General features: G+C 38.2%; 1 protein-coding gene across 16 annotated transcripts in view; it reads right to left on the bottom strand.

Moving 5' to 3' along the window:
- The window catches only part of LOC131434049 (plasma membrane calcium-transporting ATPase 1), a 118,264-nt gene that overhangs the window by 20,838 nt on the left and 71,534 nt on the right, over nt 1–25,892 (bottom strand). For 13 of the 16 annotated variants that reach the window (XM_058600687.1, XM_058600693.1, XM_058600686.1 and 10 more), the window contains one exon: nt 15,305–19,696. In XM_058600687.1, the coding sequence (XP_058456670.1) occupies nt 15,305–18,869 (3,565 nt within the window). In that variant the 5' untranslated portion in view covers nt 18,870–19,696. The remainder of the gene's footprint in view (nt 1–15,304; nt 19,697–25,892) is intronic. The other 3 variants (XM_058600697.1, XM_058600698.1, XM_058600699.1) reach the window with 3 other exon arrangements.

Genomic DNA, 25,892 nt, shown 5'->3' with positions numbered 1-25,892 from the left:
GTCAACCTTTGCGACACGGAACTGCGCCACTTGGCGAGTAGATTGATATTCCGATGAAATGTGCACCACACCATGGCCGAGCGACATTTGATTGATGGTTTTGATTCGCACTACATTCACCGTTCGCATGTTCCGGCTTACATCTATAATTCGCCGTTGATGTTTCGCTATGTTTCTGAAAACTACAAAGGCGCGTTGGTGTTCTGTCTGCATAGTCCAGATTTTGAGGACGACGTTGAGGAAACCAGTTTGAGTAGAGTGCAATGGAATGTAGTTTTTTCCAACAAAGAGATTTTTTGAAGATCAAAGTGAATGCAATTCCCTGCTAAAATGCACTTCTGACATTCTGTGCGGGCACGTCATGCCCATATATACAAACTGGTGCACTACACTCGATATAGTCGATGTTTATCTGATATTCGGGGTCAGAAACGCTTTTTTTCATATATGTTGTCCTCAGTGTTGGTATTGTCGAAAATTTGACAGAAGCTATCTATATTGTATACAACATTTTCAATCCGGTAGAAGATGCTACAAGTATGTCAATGCATGAACCGTGAGAGAATTTTGCTACATTTCTTCGCTCCACTTCATACTCTGAGTACTTCACGCCCTTAAAAAATTTACAGTCTGATAATGATCGTTGCTGTGTGGAATTTCCCAAGAGAGAATCGCAAGTTGACAATTATCGCAGAAAATCGAATCGATGATTCAACTTGATGATTCTCGTACTTGGTTGCAATATTTCAAAACCCATGTGTGGAGCATTCACAGACAGTCACGTACCCAGAGGAGGGGCCCAAGGGGCCCTGGCCCCTCCCGAAATCAAAAACAGATATATTATTATTTAGAAGATCTCAGATATGTGCTACAGAAATAACAAGACATTAAACGAAGAGAAATGTAATACAACAACAGTTCCAGTGGAAGAGTTTAAAGTGTTTCTTAAAAACACCCGTAAAAGCCACACCGAAAATTAGGTACATAAGCAATCTTCAGTAACATTATTATTTTTTGATTTTTGGGCCCCTCCCGAAACGAAATCCTGGGTACGGGCCTGTTCACAGACATTTTCAGCGGCAATAGTAAAATGATTCTATCGCAATTATCAACTGCCTGTATAGAATCGGATCGCGAAACGAGAATAAGCGACCGTTTGTTGTTTCAGAGAGGATCCCCACATCAGCGTGCTAACCTTTGATTCTCAGAAATGTCATCGAGAGAAATTCGCTCTCGCACTGGTGTCTATTCTATGTTAAATGAGCCATGCCGGGATTTTGTTGTTGCGATGATATCCGTATCTCTTTGATGGCACTGATTCAATCGTGTGAAGAGTTGCCAGTGAACGTTCTTTGATACGATAAAAGCCATCCTTGGTTGTCCTACATGCAATTATAGCCAAGTCAATTTGCTTGACTTTCTGTCGGATGTATTTTTCCACTATTGCCTCAAGGCTTTTCAAGACTGGTAATTAAACTAAACAGTTTATTTTATTAATCGTGGTTTTGATATCCCGGTATCTAGTATATCACCATTTCAAGTACTTGTTGTATTACTTCTTTTCAGCGATCACGTCACACTAGCTCGTGAGGAAAGACGATATTTTTTACCAAGATATTTAGCTCTCAGATTTCACGAACAAAATATAAGCGACATGCTTTGCATGTGATAGTAACAGCACTTCTATCTCACACTCTCACTTATGTGATACCATGCGAAGGTGGTGCTGAACTGGTAGATTCTGCTCGTAGTTGTCTACATTTGCCATCTTTTATGATATTCGCAAGTCTTCTACTCGCTGATAATGATCATCGGTTTATATTTTGAAGTATCTAGCTTGGTTCGGTATGTGGTTGTTTATAACATTTGTAACATTTTCGCATCTAATTTCATTTTTTTCTCTCATTCACTTAGGACGACTAAAAGTTTTTCAAACTATACAAATTTGGAATTTTAACCGAATTATTTTTCAATGCATTTTACCGAATTCCATTGATTTTCTTTCTTAAGAAAGAGAGGTGTTCTCGTTACTAAAGACTGTCCCAGAAAGTATGAACGCAACCTAAAACCGCTGCCATTTCGCAATGGTTCAGAATCTGTCAATTTGGCTGCGTCCTGTTGTTTACACTCTTCTCTAGCCACTTGTGCAGTTGTTTATTCGTTTTCATTACTTTGTTTCGAAATGCGTGGCCTTTCAGCAGAACAACGTCAAAAAATTGTGTACAAATGGTGCACAGAACGCGGACTGTCACTGAGAAAGATAGCATCAGGAAGTTCGATTAGGATAACCTTTGAGGATAAACCGAAAACGGGTCGAAAAAAAGGTCCTGCTAACCATCAGTTGGATAAACGTATACTGAAGGCATTCGAGCAAAAGAAGGAGGTTTCAGTTCGGGATGTGGCCAAAAAAGTGGGCACTTCGAACTCAAATGTTCTTCGTGCTGAAAAACGTTTGAATCTTCGAACCTACAAGAAGCAGAAACAACCAAAATGTAGTCCGAACCCAGAAGCATCGATTAGGCCGAGGGTTCGAAAGCTGTACAATACGATTCATGCTGGAAATTTGAACTGCATAATCATGGGCGACGAAACCTACGTGGAACTCGATTACAAATCCTTGCCGGGACCACAATATTATACGATGCGAGAAGGGCAAGTGTTAAACCAGTCCGAGACATCGATTGAAATCGAAAAATTTGGTAAGAAAGCTATGGTCTGGCAAGCAATTTGTAGCTGCGGTAAGATTTCGAAACCCTTCATCACCACTGTTTCAATTAACAGCGAAATATACATCAAGGAATGTTTACAAAAACGACTTCTACCCATGATTCGCATCCACAAGGATCCTGTTGTCTGCTGGCCAGATCTTGCTTCTTGCCACTACTCGAAATCAACGGTAGAATGGTATACTACCAAAAATGTCACTTTCGTCCCAAAAGACATGAATCCACCAAATTGCCCACAACTTCGAACAATTGAGGAATTTTGGGCTTTAACGAAGGCACATCTTAGGAAACATGTCTCGGCAGCCGAAACCATTCAACAGTTCGAAAAGGATTGGATAAAAGTGTCAAAACTTGTCGCCAAGAAGTCTGGTTAAGTAGCAAATGTTGAGAATAATATTCTGTTGTTGTAGTCTAATATTATCAGTATATCGAATAAAATTTGAATATCTAACACTTGTGAATTATTTACAGCGAAATCAATGTGCGTCCATATTTTCTGAGACAGTCTTTAAACCAAATTAATATTGATTGCAAATAACCTTTACATTCGAAAAGAAATTTGTTGGAAAGCGGCTAAACTGTTTTCAATGTATTCGAACGGTTGATTGTTAAACTGATGAATCCAAACCACGGAATTTCGTCTATTTGTCCGTAAGCGAGAATGAGACTTTTCATTCGTACGAATGATGTTCGAATACACGTATCATTCGAAGCTAAACTGACATACGCCCTTATTCTGAATAACGACGTATTGATTTTTCGATCGAATGTGGTTGGATCGAATCATAGCTACCTTTGATTTTGCTAGCGTTATGGGGAATACAAATGAAATACGAGGGAAAAACCGATACGACGTTATTCAGAATAAGGGCGATACATTCTAACGTTTCGCATATGGTGGTTAATCACAAGAATTGGAGCGATTTCATCATGGCTTGGAAGTTTACTGATATTTCTATATTTTGTAGCAAACGACTCGCGTTCGAATTCATTCGAGTGACAACAAGAATGGTTAGGGGACGGGTATAGCGTGATGGTAAGTCGATGCTTTGCACGCAGCGCGACTGGGTTCGATTCCCAACCCCGCACATAGGGTCAGAAAGTTTTTCTGGCCCGAAGAGGTGAATGACATTAATGTTAAAGCCTCTTTAATTGAAACAAAAAAAAAACAAGAATGGTTTATTAGTATTTGTTCGAAAGTATCCGTTCGTCGTATGGTCGATACGGACGTAAGCAAGAATGAGGATGATTATGTTTGACAATGTATAAACATTTTTATTGGGGTATTTTCTTTGATCGATAGTATCGAAAGAAATTGCACAAGACTATAACTTGCACTTGTTTCAAGATTTTTCCCGTTTTGGAACATAATTATTAAACTGTTTTTGCGACGGATTGAAAACTAACCGAGAACATAACCGTTTTTTTTTCTACGAATAGCCATGGTATGAGACTATGTAAACTAAAGTTTATCTTTGGTATAATCAGTGGGGATTTTTACGTAACTTGATTGAATGTCGTTTTGAATGAACTCGAATACGAGGACATACGTTGCAAACTGTACGCCTATATATTATTTCTGATGGGGCTGTTAAAACGGCTGCATTGTTGTTGTTGTTGTTGTTCAGAAAACCTCTTACACAAACACGCACAAACCACAAGGTTCATATACATTTTCGACTCTATTAAATAATATTTCTCTCAACATTGTTCATTTTCATACTAGACTTGAAATAAATTGTTATAATGTTTATTATTATGTTTACATGTTAACAACAGTAATCTTTCCGGTGCAGGGCAAAAATAAACAAAAAATCCAGCAAATCACCACATATATTAATAATCATATCATAATTATTCTATTCTAATATTTACTTCAATGCAACGCAGGAAAAATAAGAGCTAGGCGTTCTGGTGCTAAAATATTCACAACATTGCAACGGAATCCAAAATTAAAAACACAAAACCGAACTGTGCGTAGTGCAAAGTACTGTACATAAAATGTTTCAAATCAAAACTAATAGCAAACAAACGGAAGAATAGTTTTACGGTTTGATAATAAACAAATTTCTTAACAAAAATTGCCAGGCGTAACTAAAAATTGTGCTGCACAACAATACAATATCAGGAAACTTCAAATTTCTGTGTTCGAATTGATTTTACTCCGTTATGATTTTGATTGCTTTCATTTGGTAACAGTTTCGCATCTGCCTTAGGTTGACACTCTCTTTAACGATTTGTTTTGTTTTTACAAAATGGTAATATACAAAGATTACTAACACCGATTTCGAACTTCCGTTGGGAAACAAACAAAATAAACCAGAGTGAGCTGGAAAACGTAGTAGACACAGTTACACACACAGAGAGTTGTTGTCAAATTTAGGGTAAATACATGAAGGAAGAAGGTACAGGCGGAAATGTATAAACAAAATCAACAACAGACTATGTTAAATGGCGGTACATTTTAGGTCTGGTCACGGTTGGTTGGTTATTGGACAAACGAAATTCACTCAGTTAGTGACTAATTGTTGCTACGAATTCTGCAATCCTGTTACTAATTCAATTGGTTCATTTGCTAACGTGGGTTATTCAACAACTAAAACGATTGTGCTCCGGGCCAGCTAATTTGACACGAAACGATGAGAGAACGCCTAATGCCTACGGCTATACATAAGGTACTATATATGAATGCTAGCGCCAATGGGAAAAAAACACGTGTAATATAAATTTACAGAACAAATATATGACACAAAACAAAAAACTGCGAATGGTATGTTAACTATATAGTAGTGTAATAACAATTAAACAGCATCATTCGTTTCGGGGTAAAAAGAGGTAACAAGCACATGTATATATATATATATATATATATATATATATATATATATATATATATATATATATATATATATATATATATATATATATATATATATATATATATATATATATATATATATATATATATATATATATATATATATATATATATATATATATATATATATATATATATATATATAAATATTTTGATAATTACAGTTATATGCAAAATCGATTAAAACAAGTAATGGGAATTGTGGTTTTCCGGGAAAAACAATTATGTGTATGTTTCTTGTTGGTCTGTGAATACGGGGTGGATTACTTTTAGCTCTAGTTTAAAAAAGAAGAAGAGTTCGATTGCTGCGGCCAAATAAACAAACCAAAGGAGGCCATACTGTTTTGGTTCATGACTGAGACCAGGTTATTTACTGTATGTCGCTCAGTTTGTGTGTGCGTGTGCCTGATTTAAAATGAAACTGCTATGATTTGGAACTGGACCACAAGTACATTGCCCTTAAGTGTGATCTAATGCGTTGCTTATGATGAAAAACGATCAGAAAAGTGTTTCCTAGGGGAAAAGAGTTGGTTTCATCATTAGTATCTATTTGAAACAAGGGCAATAGTGGACTTTTGTGTGCGTGTATGTGTACTGGAAGAGGATGTTCCTAGGAATCGACTACGGCGAAAAAATACAATAGCGTCCTTAGGGGACTCAACGTCTATAACAGCTCTTACACTATTCAAGCCAGCTATAAATAGGATTGCCACTATTCCAAACACTAATCGATGCAAAAATGCAATTAATGTGCGCTAGATGAAACTTCGTCGAGGACCTGCACAATGAATGTAAAACAAGACGACGAAGTACGTCAAGGATAATCGTGGGAAAACTATAACTAAAGTGGCCCAAATGAAGGTCGAGTTTGAAAGTATCACTAGCTAGCCAGTATCATGTGAAGTGGCACTATAACATCACGTGTGGGTGGTGCAAGGATCGATAGACACAGGATACTAAATAGAAAAGAACACACACCACACACATACTAGTGACTAGTGAACCACACGAGAGGATAATTGATGATAATGATGATGATGATGACGATGACGATGAGAATGATGATGGGGAGAATGAATGATTGGACTAGTTTAGCAGTCTTGATGGATGGTCACACAAACGATGGTGGTGGCGGCAGCTTTTCAGCGGGCGGTGTGAGACAAGGGTGGTATTCAATAGATACTCTCAGCATGTTGTACTTGATTTCGATTTAGAATTCTGGGTATGGCGCAAACTTCTAGGTATTAAAGTGACATATATATGGTGATCTATGTTTTTACTCTATAGAGAAAATGAACTCTAATATTACTCAATGTGTGCTCAGATCAACTTGGCTGCTATTGTAATTATCACTAAATAACGAATGCGAGTCAATCTCCTAGATGCGCTGAATGATCCTCGCAGATCGCTCAGTTACATGTTAACTAAAAAACACACACACATTCGTAGCATGTGAACTTTTTACTAACAATGGTTCATATTACTTGTTTGACTTTTCTCTACAAAACACTTTGAATATAAAAAAAAAACTGAAATCGGGTTATCAATCATTATAATACAACTGAAAACACTAGAAATCAGACAATAATAACAGAAAATCATGAGTGATAGATAAATTAAACTGTACGTTTGTAAAAATACTGATTGGTTGATAAACGTAATCCGATCGCCTGATTTGTGACAATTCGTTTGATATTGAAGATATCGGTCATGATGTTATAAATGTTCTACGTTTGCTTGTGCTCCTTATCTATGGATACCGGTTAGTATAAGCTTCCATTCTTGCTTCAACATTAAAAACTGTAAAATTGAGTTGATAGTGTTACTAACGATATGTCAATGATGATACTGTATAATATTGCGTGTCAGTGTATGTGGTTCAATACAGGTTTCAATAGGTTGTAATTAATATTAGTATTCATGTTTATTTCACATGTTGCGAAAAATGAGGGACTTATTGTTATTTCAATAAAGGCTGATACATTCTATATTTCAATGATCGTAAAAATGTTTTTTGTTAAACAATTCAAATATTCGCGTAATTTAAATAAGCAAATAAGAAAGATGGTAGACTTCTGGGACAATCCAAAGTTTGTAAGTCTGCAGAAGAAAATAATCCGGGGTTCTGCACCGTGATCACATACTCATAAGCAGCAACACCTAACAGGAACAACTGCGAGGCCATCTGCTGTATTGCGCGTTATCAAGCAGTAAGGTTGTAAGTAAAATTTAGCGCATAATAAGAGCAGAAATAACAAAAAACTTCATTTTGAATGCGCCAGTTGTCACATGTTTACTGTGTCAGTTGAACCGTAACATAAGTCATGCAACCATCAATACACTTACGAATCGGTTGCAAAATCTGTTTGAAATAGAAGATGTAGCTCAACAAAAAATGCAGTTCCATCAGTTTCAAACAAAAAAATAGTAACAGTGTCCAAAACGAGACATGTGTGTCATCGACAGGCTAATAAAACAAGGACCAAATGTGAAGAGCTGCATATGTAGCACGAATGGTGAAAGAAAGAATGGCATTCCTGATACTCAAAGAATCTGGTCTATGTGATAAACGTAAAAAATCATCGATTGATTTTGGAAAGCAGACTGCATTCTTCATGGATTCCATATAGCAAAAAACGTGAAAATTTTGTTTTCATTGCTATATGAGCTATACATACTATTAAACCCAAGTAGCAACTGTAGCTTTTTCAAATTTGTATGCTTGACAACGAGTACAGAACTGTTATATTTGGTGTATGTGTTAGATAAGAACAGTAGTTAAAAGAAGAGTTAGAAAATACAATACAAGAACTATGTTTGCTACTTGGGAAACAACTGATTCACAGTCAGATCTATCAGGTTCGGTACAACTTCTTGTATTTTGATGAAAGAAATCATGTTACATTTATCTGAAATGCACATCAAAATGATAAGATATATCGTTACCTCTAGATTCTATATGAATTTCATATGAATTGGGATAATATTTTGAACAGTGTGAGATAACACCAAACTACTCAAAAATTTAGTTTTCTCAAGATTTGATACTCTTTACCTTCGCTTGGGTTTTTCGCGCAAGAACGACGATTTTGAGGTAGTCAGGCACATATCTTCAACTGAACGTTAAAAAAGGGGAACCGTGGTCGAAAATATATCATTTCTTCTTGTGCGTTGGATGGAAGCAGACGTCGGGGCGAGAAGACGCATTCAGACAGCGGCATCGGAGAGCGCACCTTCTGCGTGGTTCAAAACCTCAAACACTCAGGTCGTAGCTCTCATTTGCCTTCCGGTCGTCAAGGCGAGAAGATGCATTAAACCAGTTCCCCATCAGTTGGCACTGGGAGCGGATGTGTTGCGGTTTGTACGCAAAGCTAGTTCTAACTAAAAAAAGCGATTGCATCATACAACAGAGCTTCTGGTCGTTTGCATTGGAGAGAAAGAAAACAGCAAGTGGATCTTATCTAAAGAACTATTAAGATTACTTTTTGGATGTTATCTAAAGTACTATTAAGATTACTTCTTTGCAAATCGAAGGTATAAATCGTCAGTTTAGTAAAAACCCAAAATAATTTGATTTGCTTCGTGCACTTTTCGCTGTGTGAAAATCGTTCGAGAACTGTGCTAAATATCGTAAAGAATTTCACTATTTGGTCCTTTTAAAAGGCAGAAATAAATCCTGTACAGCATCTTGATTAGTTTCTTGCGATGAAATATGTGTGGAACCGCCCATTTGTGAAAAAGCTACAAACGAAATCACGTAAAAAGAAACCTCTTGAAAAAAATTGATTCAGTTTGGCATCATTTGGCACTACGAGCGGATGTGTTGCGGTTTGTACGCAAAGCTAGTTTCAGCCTTTCTAATGGCTCTAAATGTTACCTAAAGAGCTATAAATATTGCTTCTTTGTAAATCGAAAATTAAAATTAGCAGTGTAGTGCAAAACTAAGATAATTAGATTAGTTGTTTTGCAATTTTCACAGTGCTTAATTTGCAAGTGTTTAATATCTTAGAGAATTATACAATTTGGCCCTTCTGGGTTGCCAGAAATTAATCCCGTACAACATTTTGATAGCTTCTTTTACTGAAACATTGAAATCCGAAATGAACTAATCGACATCAAAATTCTCTAAGGTGCCATTTAGAACCATAATTTTCTACCCAAATAGACGGCGGGTCGGCGGCCAAATCAACCAGCGTCGCCTCGGCGGCTTCGGTTATACAGGAGACATAATGGTACAAAAAAAATTATATGATTGTTTCGAGAATACCCTTTCGGACAAATGTCCTTTTCGGCGAAATGACCCTTTCGGCGAAACGACTGTCGGCGAAATGACCTATTCGACGAAATGACTTTCGGCGAAATGGAATTCGACGAAATTACCCGCTCCCCTCTGACATTACGCACTTGTACTTTTTCATATAGATTTCAATTGAAACACAGTTGATCGAATCAAGTGTTTTGCACATACATTTGTGCTGTACTCATTTCCGCTTGAAAAGTAAGTGTTTAACACATGTAGTTCGTTTCAATAGCAAAACACATCACATCCAAACGAAAAACACATCAAAGCTAAGTGAAAAAATCTCATCTTGCATCTTAGTGAATTTGCACATGAAATTTTAAAACAAATCGCTTTGGTTATGTATTGAAATGAAATAGCACATTAATTGCTGTTTACATATGAATCGATCGTACAAATTTTTATCAGTGTACTTCGTGTTTGAAAAATCAACCGAGACTTGTGTCCGCCAGGAATGCCAGGTTCACATATTTTCAATTTTTTGCACAGATTTTCACAGATTTCTGAAAGTAATCACAGATGAGCACCAAAAAGTTTTCAATTTGCATGGAAAAACTGAGTGAAAATAATTATCTGAATTATGTATCATTTGAATAGGACCCCTTGATGAGCTCGGTTCACTGTCGCTCAAATAAAAATTCACATTCGATTTTGAAAAAGGCGAACAGTTGCCCTCAAACTGTAAGTGGTGTAAATATTTGCGAGAAATGTTATTTAATTACAATTTTTTACTACATCGACCGGACCATTCCAGTATGAAAGTTTCCATTCGTATGAAAGTTTCCATTTCGACTGGACCGAGTGCCTGCGTGAGTCCGGAAGTGTGCCTGCTCCTGCCGATTGTTTGGTCCACCGAAAAACGATTTCAAAATCGGTATGAAGCTAGACACTGGACCCATGTAATGCGACCTCAACCTGCATAGGTAATGTGGGAATTCCTAGATCTCGACTTCGGATTCGATTGGATGGCAGTGACAACAAAAACGAATATTCACAAAATTTTCCACGAAACAATAACATGATTATTATTTTGAGTGGTCAGTTTCAGTCTTTTGAAGCAAAACAACTTCACTAGATGCGTCGTAACTATGACAATGATTGTTCACTTTCGGTGAACATATGCCACACAGTGAGATTTTCACTTGTAGTCCAGAGAAAAGAAAAGCCATTGGACTATAAACGAAAATTAACTGGCAATATAGCTAAGTCGCTGTGTCATCAATCGGTGTCATCTCAAGTGAGATGACGACACCAGAAGTGAAGAAGAAGAAAACAATGATTGTTTATGTTTGAAAAAATATCAAGTTATATGCCCCGTTTACACTTCTGCTGGCTGCCAGCATGCTGGTGTCAGTGTACTGCCCTCTTAGGAAAAAAACGTTCAACGGTGGTCCTTCGTTGGTCTAATACTTTGGATCATTGGACCACAGTTGAACGTTTTTTCCTAAGAGGGCAGTACACTGACACCAGCATGCTGGCAGCCAGCAGAAGTGTAAACGGGGCAATAGTATGAACGATATTGGGTAATTTTGCCTTATATCCAATGATTCTTACAATAAGTAAAAACTACTTGGAACTATTGTCTTGAATTTATTTAGTTGGTTATTGCCATGTCATCATGGGTTGAAGCATTAAAGGCAATTTTAGCAAGAAATCATTATTTGCTGAATGTAAACATATGTTTGCTTTTTTTCTAACTTGTATTGTTTCCATGGCATTTTGTTGGAACTAGTCGACGCTTGTTAACGGAGGGTCAGTAGAAGTACATTATTACTGAACCAACCGGTTCACGATTACTGACCCAACATTTTCCAATGAATCGTATGGGGCATTGTAATCTTGAGTTTATCTTTGATAATATTGTCTCTTACAACGGTCGCTAATCATTCGGATTCTCTTCGACATTGTTGATATATGAATTGTATCAGCCTTCAGTCAGAACAACATAATCGAGCGTCTCCATTGATAGGAAAGAAAAAGTTTCACAGCAACTGTTTGCAGTTACCTCATATCAAATGTAGCATACGAAAGTTTGAAACGTTTGCTCGAACATGAGAAGGCACCCAAAATGAATCTTTATTACGCTCGTGCTTGGTTCCACCATTCCTGGAACACCTACCTGTCTTACCAAGGAAACGAAGACTTGTAGCTCTTCATGCAAGTTTTAACATTTGGCTGAATTTTGATGCGCTTCGATTTTCTCTTGCAAAGAAAGCAAAATGCAACCGAGGGAAACCCGTCTGGGTCTTGATAAGTGAGGAAAGGGTTACTTGTTTACTCATAATCAGTCGGTTTTGTGGATGATGGGGTAAACATCGAATTCCGTCTTTGTCCCATGCTAAGTATTTGTTGTTGTATGAGGCACAATGTTCACAAAAGCAACAATTGAGACGATTGGGACAGTTCAGTGAGAAACTGCCTTTTCTGTAGCTACGAGTGTGTAAATGCAACAGTTTCCTGTTCTCTGATACAATCCTTGTTCGGGACTCCGGTCACAATTAGACGAGCTGTGGTGTGTAATTAATGTAATTTGCGAAAATGATCATGTTGTTATAGATATACTAGTTAGCTCAACAAGGAGAGGTGGTCGGGGAAACATTATACGCATGCAATACATCCTAGCTTTCGATTGCAAAGATAGCTTCATCGTAATCATCGTCGGACTTGTTGGTCACACAGGTGGTCACTTTAAGATTGGTTCTTTATGTTCTATCTTTTATACACTCTAGCCGGGCCGGTTCTCTTTAAAATCTCTCTCGTTTCATTCTATAGATACTACATTTTTTTCACTTTGTGTCTGGTTTGTAGATAGATTTTCAACGAAAGAATTAAACTTATGTTTTGAATAGTGATAGTTTTAGAAAAGACTTTGAAACGTAATCTCAAATCAGTCGACAGGCAACATAAACAGTGAGAGTACGCAGTTGTGAAGATGATGGAACAAAACATAATTCTCTTTCTTGCACTTTCTCGCTCATTTTTCCGTTATAGTATTACAATCAAACGTTAGAGAACAAAATATGAAAGGAATGTTACCATTGCATGGTATCCAGGGGAAACTGAAAAAAAAACTACACAAACAACACAATGATGCTGGGTAAGGTTCGCAAGTAAGTGGTTGGAGTTCTTACGACTAAATTGTTAAAACAAATCAAACGGGATTGGTTCATTGTTGTAGCAGTAGTAAGTACGAAAGTTACTCTACTAACTCAGTTTATTAAACGTTAATTACTTAGTGGCAAAAATTGTAAAATCGTACAAATAAATAAAAACAACAATAAATCATCTGTCTTTATACTCTGCTTTTTTTGTTTAATCTACGCTAAGAAATTTTCAGTTAACACTAAATGTAAATATGTTAGCTTGATAAAAAAACTGATCATCTGTTCTTAAACTTACAAAGCAAAAAAACTTAATTTTCAACGTCTTAACACTAATTAAGTTGGTCAAAGTCGCATGTTATTTCCTACATACATCATAACTACATTGCGTGTTGTTATCTAAATGAATTACATCGTGGCCTATGTGTTATCTGTTAACGATCGGTTTAACCCAACTATCATTTACGAACTGCACTTCTACCAGATCTAAGTTGGTACTTCTCCTGACGTCGTTTGGGGTTTGCACCTATCACTCTTGACAAGGTCGGTTGGCTATCTTATCTACTTAGGCTCTATAACTAGGTGGTTAACGTAAACAGATGGGTAAATGAACAGAAACCCGGTAGTAACTTATATCAAGATCCGTTTTCATTTCGTTAGTAGTACCAATTTGAATACCAACAAACCGATGATATGGACAAATCAAGCAAAATTATATGCTTCAAGATTTCAATTCTGTTGTGGCTTTAGAACAAGTGTTTTATCAGCGTCCGGATCGAACAGTAACCTCACAGTCACCATGCGCTTCCGTCCTTATGGCCTTACGTAAATCGACAAAAGTCTTGCTCGAATAAGTGAAAATTTCGATTGATTATCTTCGGTGGAATGCCAACTTAATATAAATGTACAGAAATTTTGAGTTAAAAATCATTGATAAGCGAATGCTCGATTACTCCAATACGAAGAATTATGGGGAAGATAACTAGCTTGAAGTGAAATATACAATTTTAGGACAACAGCCATTGTTAAAAACGTAAAATCAGATTTCTCGATTAATATATCAAAAACATGTCAACAATGTCTCTTTGTTCATAAGAATTTAAATTATTCCTCAATTCAACTTGAAAGACTTGTACGAATCAATCTGTCACTGCACAATGATTCGTGGAAAAAAAATCTTTTGAAATATCGATGTAATATTGAATGCATAACTGTGCTGTGATCAAATGCAACGAACCATCTAAACGAGAATGGTTGGTGCTGTTGAATCACGTACTACAAAACGAAGTGAATCGGTTCCTGTTTTTATTTTGATATCTGAAACTGTGCCACCACGCTCTGCTATATTTGCATGGAAATACTCAGACAATTGAGAAACGTGGTACGATTGTGAGTTTGAATAGAGATTAACAATTACAACAAAATGTTTATCATACTCTCTGGCGATGATTTTCGCACTTGTCTGCTAACTAGATCCGGTTCGCGCTGTTGTTTCATGTTGTTCGATGACGTCAGTTCGTTTATGATGAGTGCAAGTCTTTTGTGTTTGTGTTGTTATTTCGCGCGTTCTAGCCCTAGATCATGAAATTCTTGGTTACACTACCTAAGATTATCTGCTGTATGAGAACATAAAACATTGTTAATAAAAAAAAACAACAATTTTTGGGACTAAACCCAAACGTCTGCTTAGATAAGCGTTTTGTTCTTTTATTCATAATTCTCGGCATTGGCGGGGGGAAAGGCTTGCTTGGTTAAAAATGAACTTTTATTTTACTTACTAAACGCTCACACACAATCAATCAAAATAGTAATTAATGATTGTTAATGGTAGTAAACAAACGGATGGCTGTTAACAAACTAAACGGAGAAAAACAATAATCACTATAATAATAATAATCCTAGTAGTGGGAGTAGTAATGGAAAAGTTTAACTGTACAGCAATATAACCAAAGTAGCTAGTAGGAGCAATATGAACTAATTATTACACAACGAAATAAATACAGAGAAAGAAGTGTGAAAGAATTCAATCGATTAATATACGATAAATATAGATGTATTTTAATCAATCAAAGTAATATGCACTTGGTAAATTTTGCTTGCTTTCTTGTTGCTTTGCGATTGTATGCAAAACTTTCATTTTTGTAATAAGTTTGAAGTTCCTATATTGTTTTTTTTTTAGTTTGTTTGGTTTTGGATTCGAAAACGATGTTTCAAATATATATAGAATAGAATACATATGCGTGTGTGGTAAGATATATAAATCAAATTTATATACTGTATTCTACTTTGTTTTTAATACCTATAATATGCTGATTATTATGAAGTCTTTGATCTTCATCAATATACTTTAGATCGCCAACATTAGTACCTATTAGCCGGCCGGTTGGGATGTTGGAACCTGGTGGATATAAGAGATTTGAGAGACCTTGACTAGTCATTGTACCACTCGTGCTCATGCCTCCGGGATGACTGCGTGAACTTCTAAGACTATGCAAGCTATGAATGGAACGACGTTCTTCTAAATCTTCTAATGTGGATCGAAATGCACGTACAACACGAAGCTGGGTCTGCAGCCTAGTAAGGCCACGGATCCATAATATCTGACCTGCACGGGGTTTCTTGTCATTTTCCAGTGAGTCGTAGCGCTCCTCGCCAAGCCGAATCGCTTCGGCATACTCAGCACCTTCACCGCGTCCCCACGCCATCTTCTTTGGCATCTTGCGGGTCGGGATCGACGTGACGAGCTGGGCCCAAATCAGTGTACCAAAACCGAGGAACACGCTCCACAGCCACTGTTCCACGTTGAGTGCCTTGGTCGAGAAGGCAACCTTTCCGAACTGGATGATGAAGACCTGAGATACTAGCGTGATGATCCAGATGCTGTAGAAGATTGGATTCGTGAATAAACCCTGAAAAATGTTCCGTTGCCCGTGAATCTTGCGTGCATTCAACTCGTTGAAAAGGGTCATAAAAACAAAAACGTTGAAAATAATAGTGAAATGCTGAGTGGCTTCGGAATTCAGTGGCTGTCCACGACCAGATTCGATGTCCAGAATTCTATCGCCAACAAACAGGAGACCGAAAACAATCACCAGCTGGTACACGGCTTGTCCAAGTATATTCTTCATCATTGTACGTGAGATAAGTGGTTTCGTTCGGCCGTACGGTTTGCGCAGTAGTAGTTCTGTCGTTGGCATTTCTGTAGCCAGTGCCAACGATGCCAGCGTGTCCATGATCAAGTTCATCCACAACATTTGAACAGCTTTCAGAGGAGAATCCTGAACCGCACAAGCACCGATAAATGCCACAATAACCGCCACAACATTCACTGTCAACTGGAACTGCAAAAATTTGGCTATCGAATCATATACGTTGCGACCCCACATGACGGCCTTAACGATACTACTGAAATTGTCATCGGTCAATATGATATCGGAGGCTTCCTTGGCGACATCCGTTCCGGCAATTCCCATTGCAAATCCAACATCTGCTTTCTTCAGTGCCGGTCCATCGTTTGTTCCGTCGCCGGTAACGGCAACCACTTCCCGATTGTCCGATACTTTACTGTCGATGATTCCCTTCACCAAATTATACTTATCCGTCGGAGACGATCGTGCCAACACCCGTAGTTTGGGCCAGACTTTATCCAACAGATGCTGCTGAATATCGCCGTTGCTATCCCGGATTCGTCGATTGAACTCCTTTCCCTCGAGAATCAGGAAGTCATCTTGAGGCCGTATAATGCCACACTTTGTAGCGATTGATCGAGCCGTATTAATATTGTCTCCTGTTACCATTCGGACAGTGATTCCGGCCCGCTGACATTTTCGAATAGCATCAGGAACTTCCGGTCGCACAGGATCCTCGATTCCAACCACACAGAGACATGTCAAATTGCACACAATGTTCTCTTCGTCGTCCCAATTCGGTTCTCCTTCGTAGTGGACCTGATTAATTTCTGGTTTGCCGGGAACAAAATCTCGGAATGCAATACAAATCGTGCGTAGGCCATCGCATGCCATTGGTTCAATCACCTGGTGCAGTAAACGCTCCTGCATATCTCGTGTAAACTTCTCCAGCACACCATCCTGTCCATAAATGAAGGCGCTCTTTTTCAGAATCATCTCCGAAGCCCCCTTACTGTATACACGGTAGCCCCCACCGGGTTTCGGAATAACCGTACTCATCGACTTTCGGACCGAATTGAAAGTGTATACTCGTGTGAAGGAATCCTCCGGGTGAGCATCGCGAATACTTTGATAGCTCTTTCCCAAGCCTTGCACGAAACCAAGCAGTGCACATTCGGTTTTATTTCCTACCTGTTGTAGCGGATCTCCCGGGTTCAATCCTGGCATTAGACATGTCGTAAAAGCTGAATTGAGCGAAATACCTTCAGCAATCGATTCTCCGACTATCCGTGGAATGTCGTTAAACTTAGGCGTTACTTTGCATAGCTTCTCACAGATATAGGACTGAACCACGGTCATCCGATTGGTAGTCAATGTTCCTGTTTTATCCGAACAAATGGCAGTGGCATTTCCCATTGTTTCACAGGCATCCAAATGCCGTACCAAGTTGTTATCTTTCATCATTTTCTTCACGGAATATGCAAGGGATAGGGTGACAGCTAATGGGAGACCTTCGGGTACAGCAACAACCAGCACTGTCACACCGATGATGAAATGTTTTACAAGATTGTTAGCGTACGAATTTCGCCAGGGCTTTTGCTCGATAACAAAGGTTTGAATGCAAAACTGAACGATCAGAATGATAACCGTCAGTACAGCAATTGTGGAACCGGCGTAACCAATCTGAATAGCCAATTTGGTCAGCTTTGCTTGAAGTACAGACTTTTCTTTGCCACCATGGCCTCCACCTCCACCACTACTTCCCTTGGCTTCTCCTCCATCATCGGAAGTGATCGAGTCAACAGTAGTCTGAGGTTTCAACGACGGATGATGACTGTTGTTCGTAATCTCGTCGCCATCCTTTAGTTTCTTCGTTTTCTTAGCATCCTTTTTCTTTTTTTTCGCAGCAGCTTCATGTTCATCCACAGCTGCTCCCAGTAGAGTGAAAATGATACCAGCCTGTGAATTAACACCAACTGCAGTGACTACCATCTTCCCACTGCCTTCCATCACGTGCGTTCCGGATAAGACCATCGGATCTGTTGATTCACTCTTCTTCACGTGATCCGATTCGCCCGTCAGCGATGATTCATCAATCTTAAGGTCATTGCTCTGAATCAGGATACCGTCTGCTGGCAGCAGATCACCGTACTTGATTTGACATATATCACCTACCACGATGTCACCGATGTTAATTTGTATCGCATCTCCACCTCGGATAACCGCAAACACATGCTCACCTTCGATCTTCGATTGTAAGCCTCGAAATTGTTTTTCCTTCGAGTAATCATTGAAGGCCGTTACAATTACTACCACAAACACCGATATCAGGATTGCTAAACCTTCGATCCATGAATAATGCTCTTCTTCTTCCTCGATCACCGGCTCGTCATCGTCCGCTGGCTGGTAGAACGATAGCAGCAACGAGATAATGGCTGCAATTTCCAAAATAATAAGAGTCACATCCTGCAGTGCTTCCCACACCAGTGTTAGGAAAGATTTCGGTGGCTTCGGAGGAATAATATTTGACCCGAACGTCTCCCGCCGGTGCTCGATGTCCGCCTTCGAACCGCTCAGACCCTCATTCGGAGACGTGTACAACTTTCGACAGATCTCGTGCACGCCGCCATACTCATTTACGATGGCCACACCCTCTCGGCCCCGGTGCTCCATGATCTCGCGCAGATTCTTCAGCGAGATCTGATACTGCGCTGGTCGTCCATCTATCGTCGCCATTTTGCTTATTTTATGTTTGGTTGTGTCGTTTACGAATTTAATTTGATTTACTAACTTCGATTTAACTTACTTATATTATGTTGCTTAAGAACTTTTCCGCGTTTTCTATTTAATTATATATATGTATAGATTTTGTTTTTTGTTTGTTTAAAGCGTGGGGGATGTTAGTAGATCTTTTTTTTTTGTTTACGAATTTCTAAACAGTTTTTTCTCTTCCTCTTCTCGTTTTAACGTATTCAGTAGTAGTAATAGTAGATTTAGTAGTAACAGTTGTAGTGAAAATATATCTCAGTGAGTGTGAAGTGTAAATTTAGCTTCTTGTCTGCCGATGAGAGATCCTTTGGTGACAAAGGAGCAAATTTTCCTTTGAAGTGGTGGGTAGTTCCTGACCCACACACACACGCGCAGATACGCACTCACGAACACGCACACCAGCAATAGGGCATAAAGTAACCGATCTCGTTGGTTTTCCTCTGCTGCTGCTGCTGCTGCTGCTGCTACTGCTGCTACTTGGGTTTAACTCACCAAAAACCCGCTAACTTTTAACTAACTGCCATTGTTCTGTGCGATTGTTCCGCTACCGAATTCTAACGATACAAAACAAGCCCCTCACAGAGCCAAAAACACCCGAGTCTTTAGGGAACACTATAACAACATTTCACGTTCAGCTTCTTCTCGGTTTCGTTTGTTAGTCGTCGTCACGCGGATGGCAGCGGTTGGTATTCCGATTTATCCCGCGTTGAATCACCGTCGAGATTCGAGGTGTGCCTCAATTGTAATTCGGTTGCATAGCTTCACAGATAAAACATGGATCATTCGGTTTTTATCTGTAATTGAATAGATAGAAAAAAAAGAAATACATGAGAGAATATTCGATCAATGAATTCAGGTCAGAAGAATTTAAAAACAACGGAAGAGGTCATAAACATTTCTTTGATCTTTGTAGAGCTGTATCCCGAGATGATCTCAAAAAATTTGAGCAATTTGGTAAAATTTCATTTTTAAATGAAAATGATTTGATGAAGGTGAAATTTATGGCCATTCACTGTCAGTATATCTATTATCCTTTAGACTTTTGTTGCCATACTCGAGTAAAGCTTCCAGAATTCATCGTCAGCTGAATAACCGCATCTATTCATTTAAAGTTTTCATACATATTATATTCATTCAATGGTTGAATTTTATCCATTCATTTTCATCTTCAATTCAGTAGGCTTAACAGCTCCTTGCAAATTGAAAAATCATCATGCTGACAAGTGCCGATGATTTCATGATGAACATATCGTTCTACATGACATTCAACGGAAAGTTTCCATTATCCGTGCATTTAGAATTTGTTACGAAACTATATGAGACCAACACTACCTTTCCCTACAAGTCCCCGGAATTAATTCAGCAAATTAAAAATACTAGATTAATCACCAACATCGATATTGTCCCCTTCAAGGTACTCCTCATCGACGGCAACACACTTATACCAGCGATTGATCCAATCCTCGAAACATTATATTATATTCAGTTTTCGATATGGCCATCAGAGCCATCTGCGAATTTTCCATAATCTCATCTTGGGTGCTGAAATGCGTTCTTGAGTCGACCGAATAGGAAAAAGTCTGGTGAATTCAGTGATGGCTGAATGGTATTCGTTTCGTTTTTAGCCAAATGTTCACGGATTACGATCGCATTGTGTGACGGTGCGATCCGGAGTTGTTTGCCCACAAATCTGGTCTTTTTCGGCGAATTGCTTCACGTAAACATCGAATAACGCCCAAATAATCCTTGTTGACTGTCTGGCCTTGTGGAAGGAATTCATGATACACAACACCCTTGTAATCAATGAAAACTGTGAGCATCGCCTTCTTTTTCGACTGAAAACGACGGCCACTTTTGAAACGTTTGTGCCACTGTTAAACGACTGTTTTCTTCCGAGTATCGTTGCCGAAACACTCTTCTAACATTTGCAATGTCGTTGCACCATTGAAACCGTTTTTAACGTAAAATTTAATGCAAACTCGTTGTTACAAATTCAATTCCATTTTGAAAATTGTACAAAATCGTGGACACACTCAATCGCAGATGTACTCAACCCAGTGTAGCTTTGACAATCGTACAGGTATCAAGCTGAAAATTTGATAGAATATCAACGACAGATATGGCAACCTAAAAATTCGGGACCTATTCGGGTGACTGAGAGCGCCACACGGTAGTGATTCCGGGAAATTTTTGAGCAGGATAGTATGGGAATAATTTTATCGACGAACGCAAAGACACTCGCAGGACGTCCCATCCAAACATGCTTTGCTTTTCTCGCACGTGACGAAAATTCGTCACTGATGTCCGATTCACGTGAAATATTAACAGCTCGTTTTTTAAGTTTTTATTATTCATCAGAGAAAAGAGCCCGCAAGAGTGGATAGTTAGTCAATTCATCTTCCTATGTAGCGTGCTGGAAACTTTTTTACGAAGCTGCACTCCAAATCGTGTTGCATCTTGATGGATGACGAGACTTACACCAAGTCCTACTTCCGCTAAATCCCCGCCCTAGTATATTTCGTTGCCAAGTGTAACTGCGATGTTTCGGAGGATGTTCGAAAGAAGAAACTATCGAATTTTAGCAGGCGATCTGCGAATGTGGTGAAAGAATCCCTTCATCACTTCCTGAACAATCAACGGTACGATTTACATGGAAGATTGCCTTAATTAGCACTCTAAACCGAGCCAACGGAGTCAATGTTTTGTTTATTTGTTTGTTTATTTGTTTGTTTCTTATGATTCATCTGACATAGTTTGTCTTAATGAATAAAAATTAATGAACTAAGTACACTAAATTTAATTTTCACGATACACAATATGAAAAAGGTCAAGTAGACGTTGATGAAACACACGGGACGACACATTAAAATCGAAATACTGGAAAAACTCGTTGAATCTCGTACAGACAGAGCGAAAAGGTTCGTGCTGTCCATAAACCGTATTCCTTGATTCCAGGAGCAGAAAGTTGCGTTGACGAAGTGATCTTTCCGGTGCGTAGAGATTTAACCGCATTAGCAAAGGTGGGCAGTCAATATCCCCCAAAAGCAGTTTAGCAGCAAATGTAGCTTGAGCAATGATTCGTCGTGTTTCCAATGGCTCAAGATTCAATAGACGACATCGATCAGTATAGGGCGGTAAATTCATGGGGTCACGCCACGGTAGCAGTCGCAGAGCGTATCGCACAAATTTTCGTTGAACAGCTTCAATCCTAGTTTTCCAGAGAGCATGGTAAGGACACCACACCACAGCGTTTGACTCGAGTATAGAGCGTACAAGTGAGCAATACAAAGATCTCAAACACAACGGATCCCGAAACTCTGAGGCAATCTTCATGATGAAACCGAGTTGACGATTGGCTTTGGCTAAAATTTCGTCATAAAATTTAAAATTAAAATTTGCCTAAAGTTCACCGGAGCTTTGCCCTGAGCAATTTGAAAGACAGAACATCTCGAAGCTATTGAACTGGAGTTGAAGAATATTAGGATAAAAGCAACAACAACACTGGGAAAATCTGCAGTAAAAGATTTGATGGATAGCGCGAGAAGAAAAGTGCGGCCATACGATATGGAAGACAAAATGAAACAAAAAAAAGTTTTGTAAATCATAGCTTCATTAGTAGTTTTTCATTCTCAGATAATTTCAAGAAATTCCGATAATTGGTTAAATGTCTGTGTTCTATGATGTGGTGGAAATGGCCATGCCGAAAGAACAAAGAAAATTTCAGGCGAGCAACTTGCATAGAGCTGTTGTAAAAACACACTAGACGATAGTTTTATCATGAACATTGTCGTACATCAATGTGACGGGAATGCACTACCATCCACAACATATGCCCCCCTGCATGTATGCAGCGGACTGCATAGTACTGGAGTACATGAGCTTTACAAATGAGAACAGACAAGAGTTGCAAATTTACATTTTGTTTTACATTTTACTGAACAAACCAACAAGTGTTATTAAAATTTCTGAGAATAAGTAGAGAATAAACTAAATTCGTCAAGCTAACCCAAGAACAGTGAAAACCGATATGAGACTGTTAGTATGAGCATTACAGACAGTAGAAAAGATCGAAATTTATACGGTACAGATTGTTTAGGGAGCAATATGTGTTCGAAAATGTTGTAATCATTTGGAAAGTACAAACAGCACTGGTTATTACTTCTGGCTGTTTTCATTGATGGCTTTGGTTTTGCACTTTCGAGCAGAAATGACAATAAAACACCATCGAAAAATTGCCCTTCTGCTCGAAAGTGCAAAACCAGAGCAATCCACGCCACCAGTGTTTTTCAATGAAAAGCGGTATTAATATCTCGTACGCTTAAGAAGTTGAACGAGCATACAATTTGAATATTTGAATACAATACAAAGTTATCGTGAAAATTTGTACACCACCGTTCAAAATATCATTTTGGATTCTGCAAATTTAGCATATGATACCAAGATGGTGTAATTCTCAGAACGAACGTTCAAAACATAGCAATTATTTTTTATAATTACAGGATTATCTTCGAAGTCGATGAATTTGAAGTTGAAAGTTCAAAAAATCTAATTTAAATACGAGTTTTTGATAAAAATTAAATGCTTACTCGAAGTACTTTTTGCTATTTTTAATGAAAACAAATCCGCTTTTGAATCGATTGGCAATCGCTCAACAAAAGTGACAGACCTGAGAGATATTACTCGTTTGATACGATGCATGCGGGGGAAATCCGACTGATACACCCAAACCTCCGTTTACGAACACTTTTTATACGTTACCTCTTTTTACGTAACTGTTTTTACGAACCAAATCCCAAAAACGGTAAACTTTTTTTACGAACCTGCTTCGTAAAAAGAGGTTTTGGAATACATCGAAAGAGATTTCCGACTCATTTATATTCCATGGAAACTACTACAATATGGGTATTTTTGGAACGGGTTTAAAGAGTAGATTCCGGGAAAATGATGTTTGAGGTATCTTGGAAATCCAAAATGGCGACTTTCGGTTGATTGATATTCCAAGAAAACTCCTACAATATGGGTATTTTTGGAACGGGATTGATGAGTAGATGTCGGAAAACGATGTTTGAGGTGGTTCTAAAATCCAAGATGGCAACTTCCGGTTTTTTGATATTCCTTGAAAACCCCTAAAAATGGGTATCTTAGTAACCGAATTCATGAGTAGATGTCGGAAAACGATGTTTGAGGTGGTTCTGAAATCCAACATGGCGACTTTCCAAGATGGCGAAAACCTTTACAATATGGGTATTTTTATTCAATAAGCAGATACCGCAAAACTATGTTTGGTGTAGTCTCGAATTCCAATATAACATCCTCCGGTTTTTCGATATGCTTTAAAAACACTCCAAACAAAGAAATTTCTGGAACAGATTGGATACCAATAAACAATGTTTGAGCTCGTTTCAAAATTCAGTGAGGTGACTTCCGGTGTAGTGTTTTCAAGAAATGCCAAGTTCAAGGAACACGGCAAAAATTTTTAAGTAATACTAATAAACCGGAAGTCACTGTTTTGAATTTCGGAACCATCTCAAATATCGTTTTCCAACATCTACTTTTCAATCTCGTTCCGAAAGTACCCATATTGTAAGGGTTTTCAAGGAATATCAACAAACCGGAAATCGCAATCTTGGATTTCAGAACCACCTCAAACATCGTTTTCTGACATCTACCCATTAATCCCATTCCGAAAGTACCCATATTGTAAGGGTTTTCAAGGAATATCCAGAAACCGGAAGTCGCCATCTTAAATTTCAGAACCACCTCAAACATCGTTTTCCGAAAGCTACTCATCAATTCCGTTCCGAAGATACCCATATTGTTAGGGATTTTAAGCAATATCAATAAATTGGAAGCCGCCATCTTGGATTTTGGAACGAGTCCAAACATCATTTTTTTGCACTTACTATTCACATCCGTTCCGAAAATAGCCATATGATGCGCGGTTTCAGGGGCGGCAAGTTCCATGAAATATTGGGGGAGGAGGCACAAAAAATTATTACAACAGATCATTGAACTTTTCAATATACTAAGCATTTTTATAAAGGAAAAGGAGCGGTTAGAGCAAATACAAAACAACCAATAAAAGTCACAAATATTCGTACTATTCCAGTAATAACCAATATTCGAAAGTAGTAAAGTATAACAGATTTCACATTGTAGTAAATCAGTTCAAAAATTTTTGTAACTTAGTTAAGAAATATGATGAATTACAGATAACGATAACAGAAAAAAGTGTTATATCATAAGATATTTGTAGCAAATTTTCTAATATTTATTCCAGTTGCCAAAGTATGATTCGTAAATAGAGGTTTCGGTGTAGTGCAATCGAGTCTAGGTCTGAGCGGTTGAAAAGCCACATATGCTTGAAATTTTTGACACATAGGAGACCATCAAAGGAAGAGATGTAAGCAGTTCAAACAAAACTTTGAGGAAGATACCCAAACCATCAACATATAGATGGCAAATGCAGTCGAAGAGAAGAAATGTTCCATCTGTTCTCTTTTGAAATGTATTCTATCATGTTCCAAGGAAATTCAGCACCAAATTATCCACTGAAACGAGTTGTTTGTGGTGGAGAACCTACATCTGACTACACAGAACCAAGAAAACTGTGTAAAGCAATAGTGTTATTTACGACAAAGATGACACATTCACTTATGGACCTGGATCTGCTATCAGTTGGTAGTAATGTCTCCAAAGCCATTTTAATTGCTGGTTTATTACAATTACCACAATCACATTTATCCCGAACAGCTGTAATTGGTTATCTACGTTTTCATCATTTTTTGAGATTTCCTATTGCAAGAACAAATTATGGGCATAATAAATCGTGTTCCAGTATGTGTCGAACATTCCATTCCAATAATCGATTGCGTCATAATAGCTTAGGAATCAGCATTAGCTAAGTGAATATGTAAGATATCTAGACAAGGTTTTATGCCTGTTAAAGATAGAGACCAAATAAATTTAAACTCCAGTGGCCTTTTTTCG

This window comes from Malaya genurostris, chromosome 3 (assembly GCF_030247185.1).
Source record: "Malaya genurostris strain Urasoe2022 chromosome 3, Malgen_1.1, whole genome shotgun sequence".
NCBI classification, from domain to species: domain Eukaryota; kingdom Metazoa; phylum Arthropoda; class Insecta; order Diptera; family Culicidae; genus Malaya; species Malaya genurostris.
This window is presented reverse-complemented; position numbering and strand designations above follow the sequence as displayed.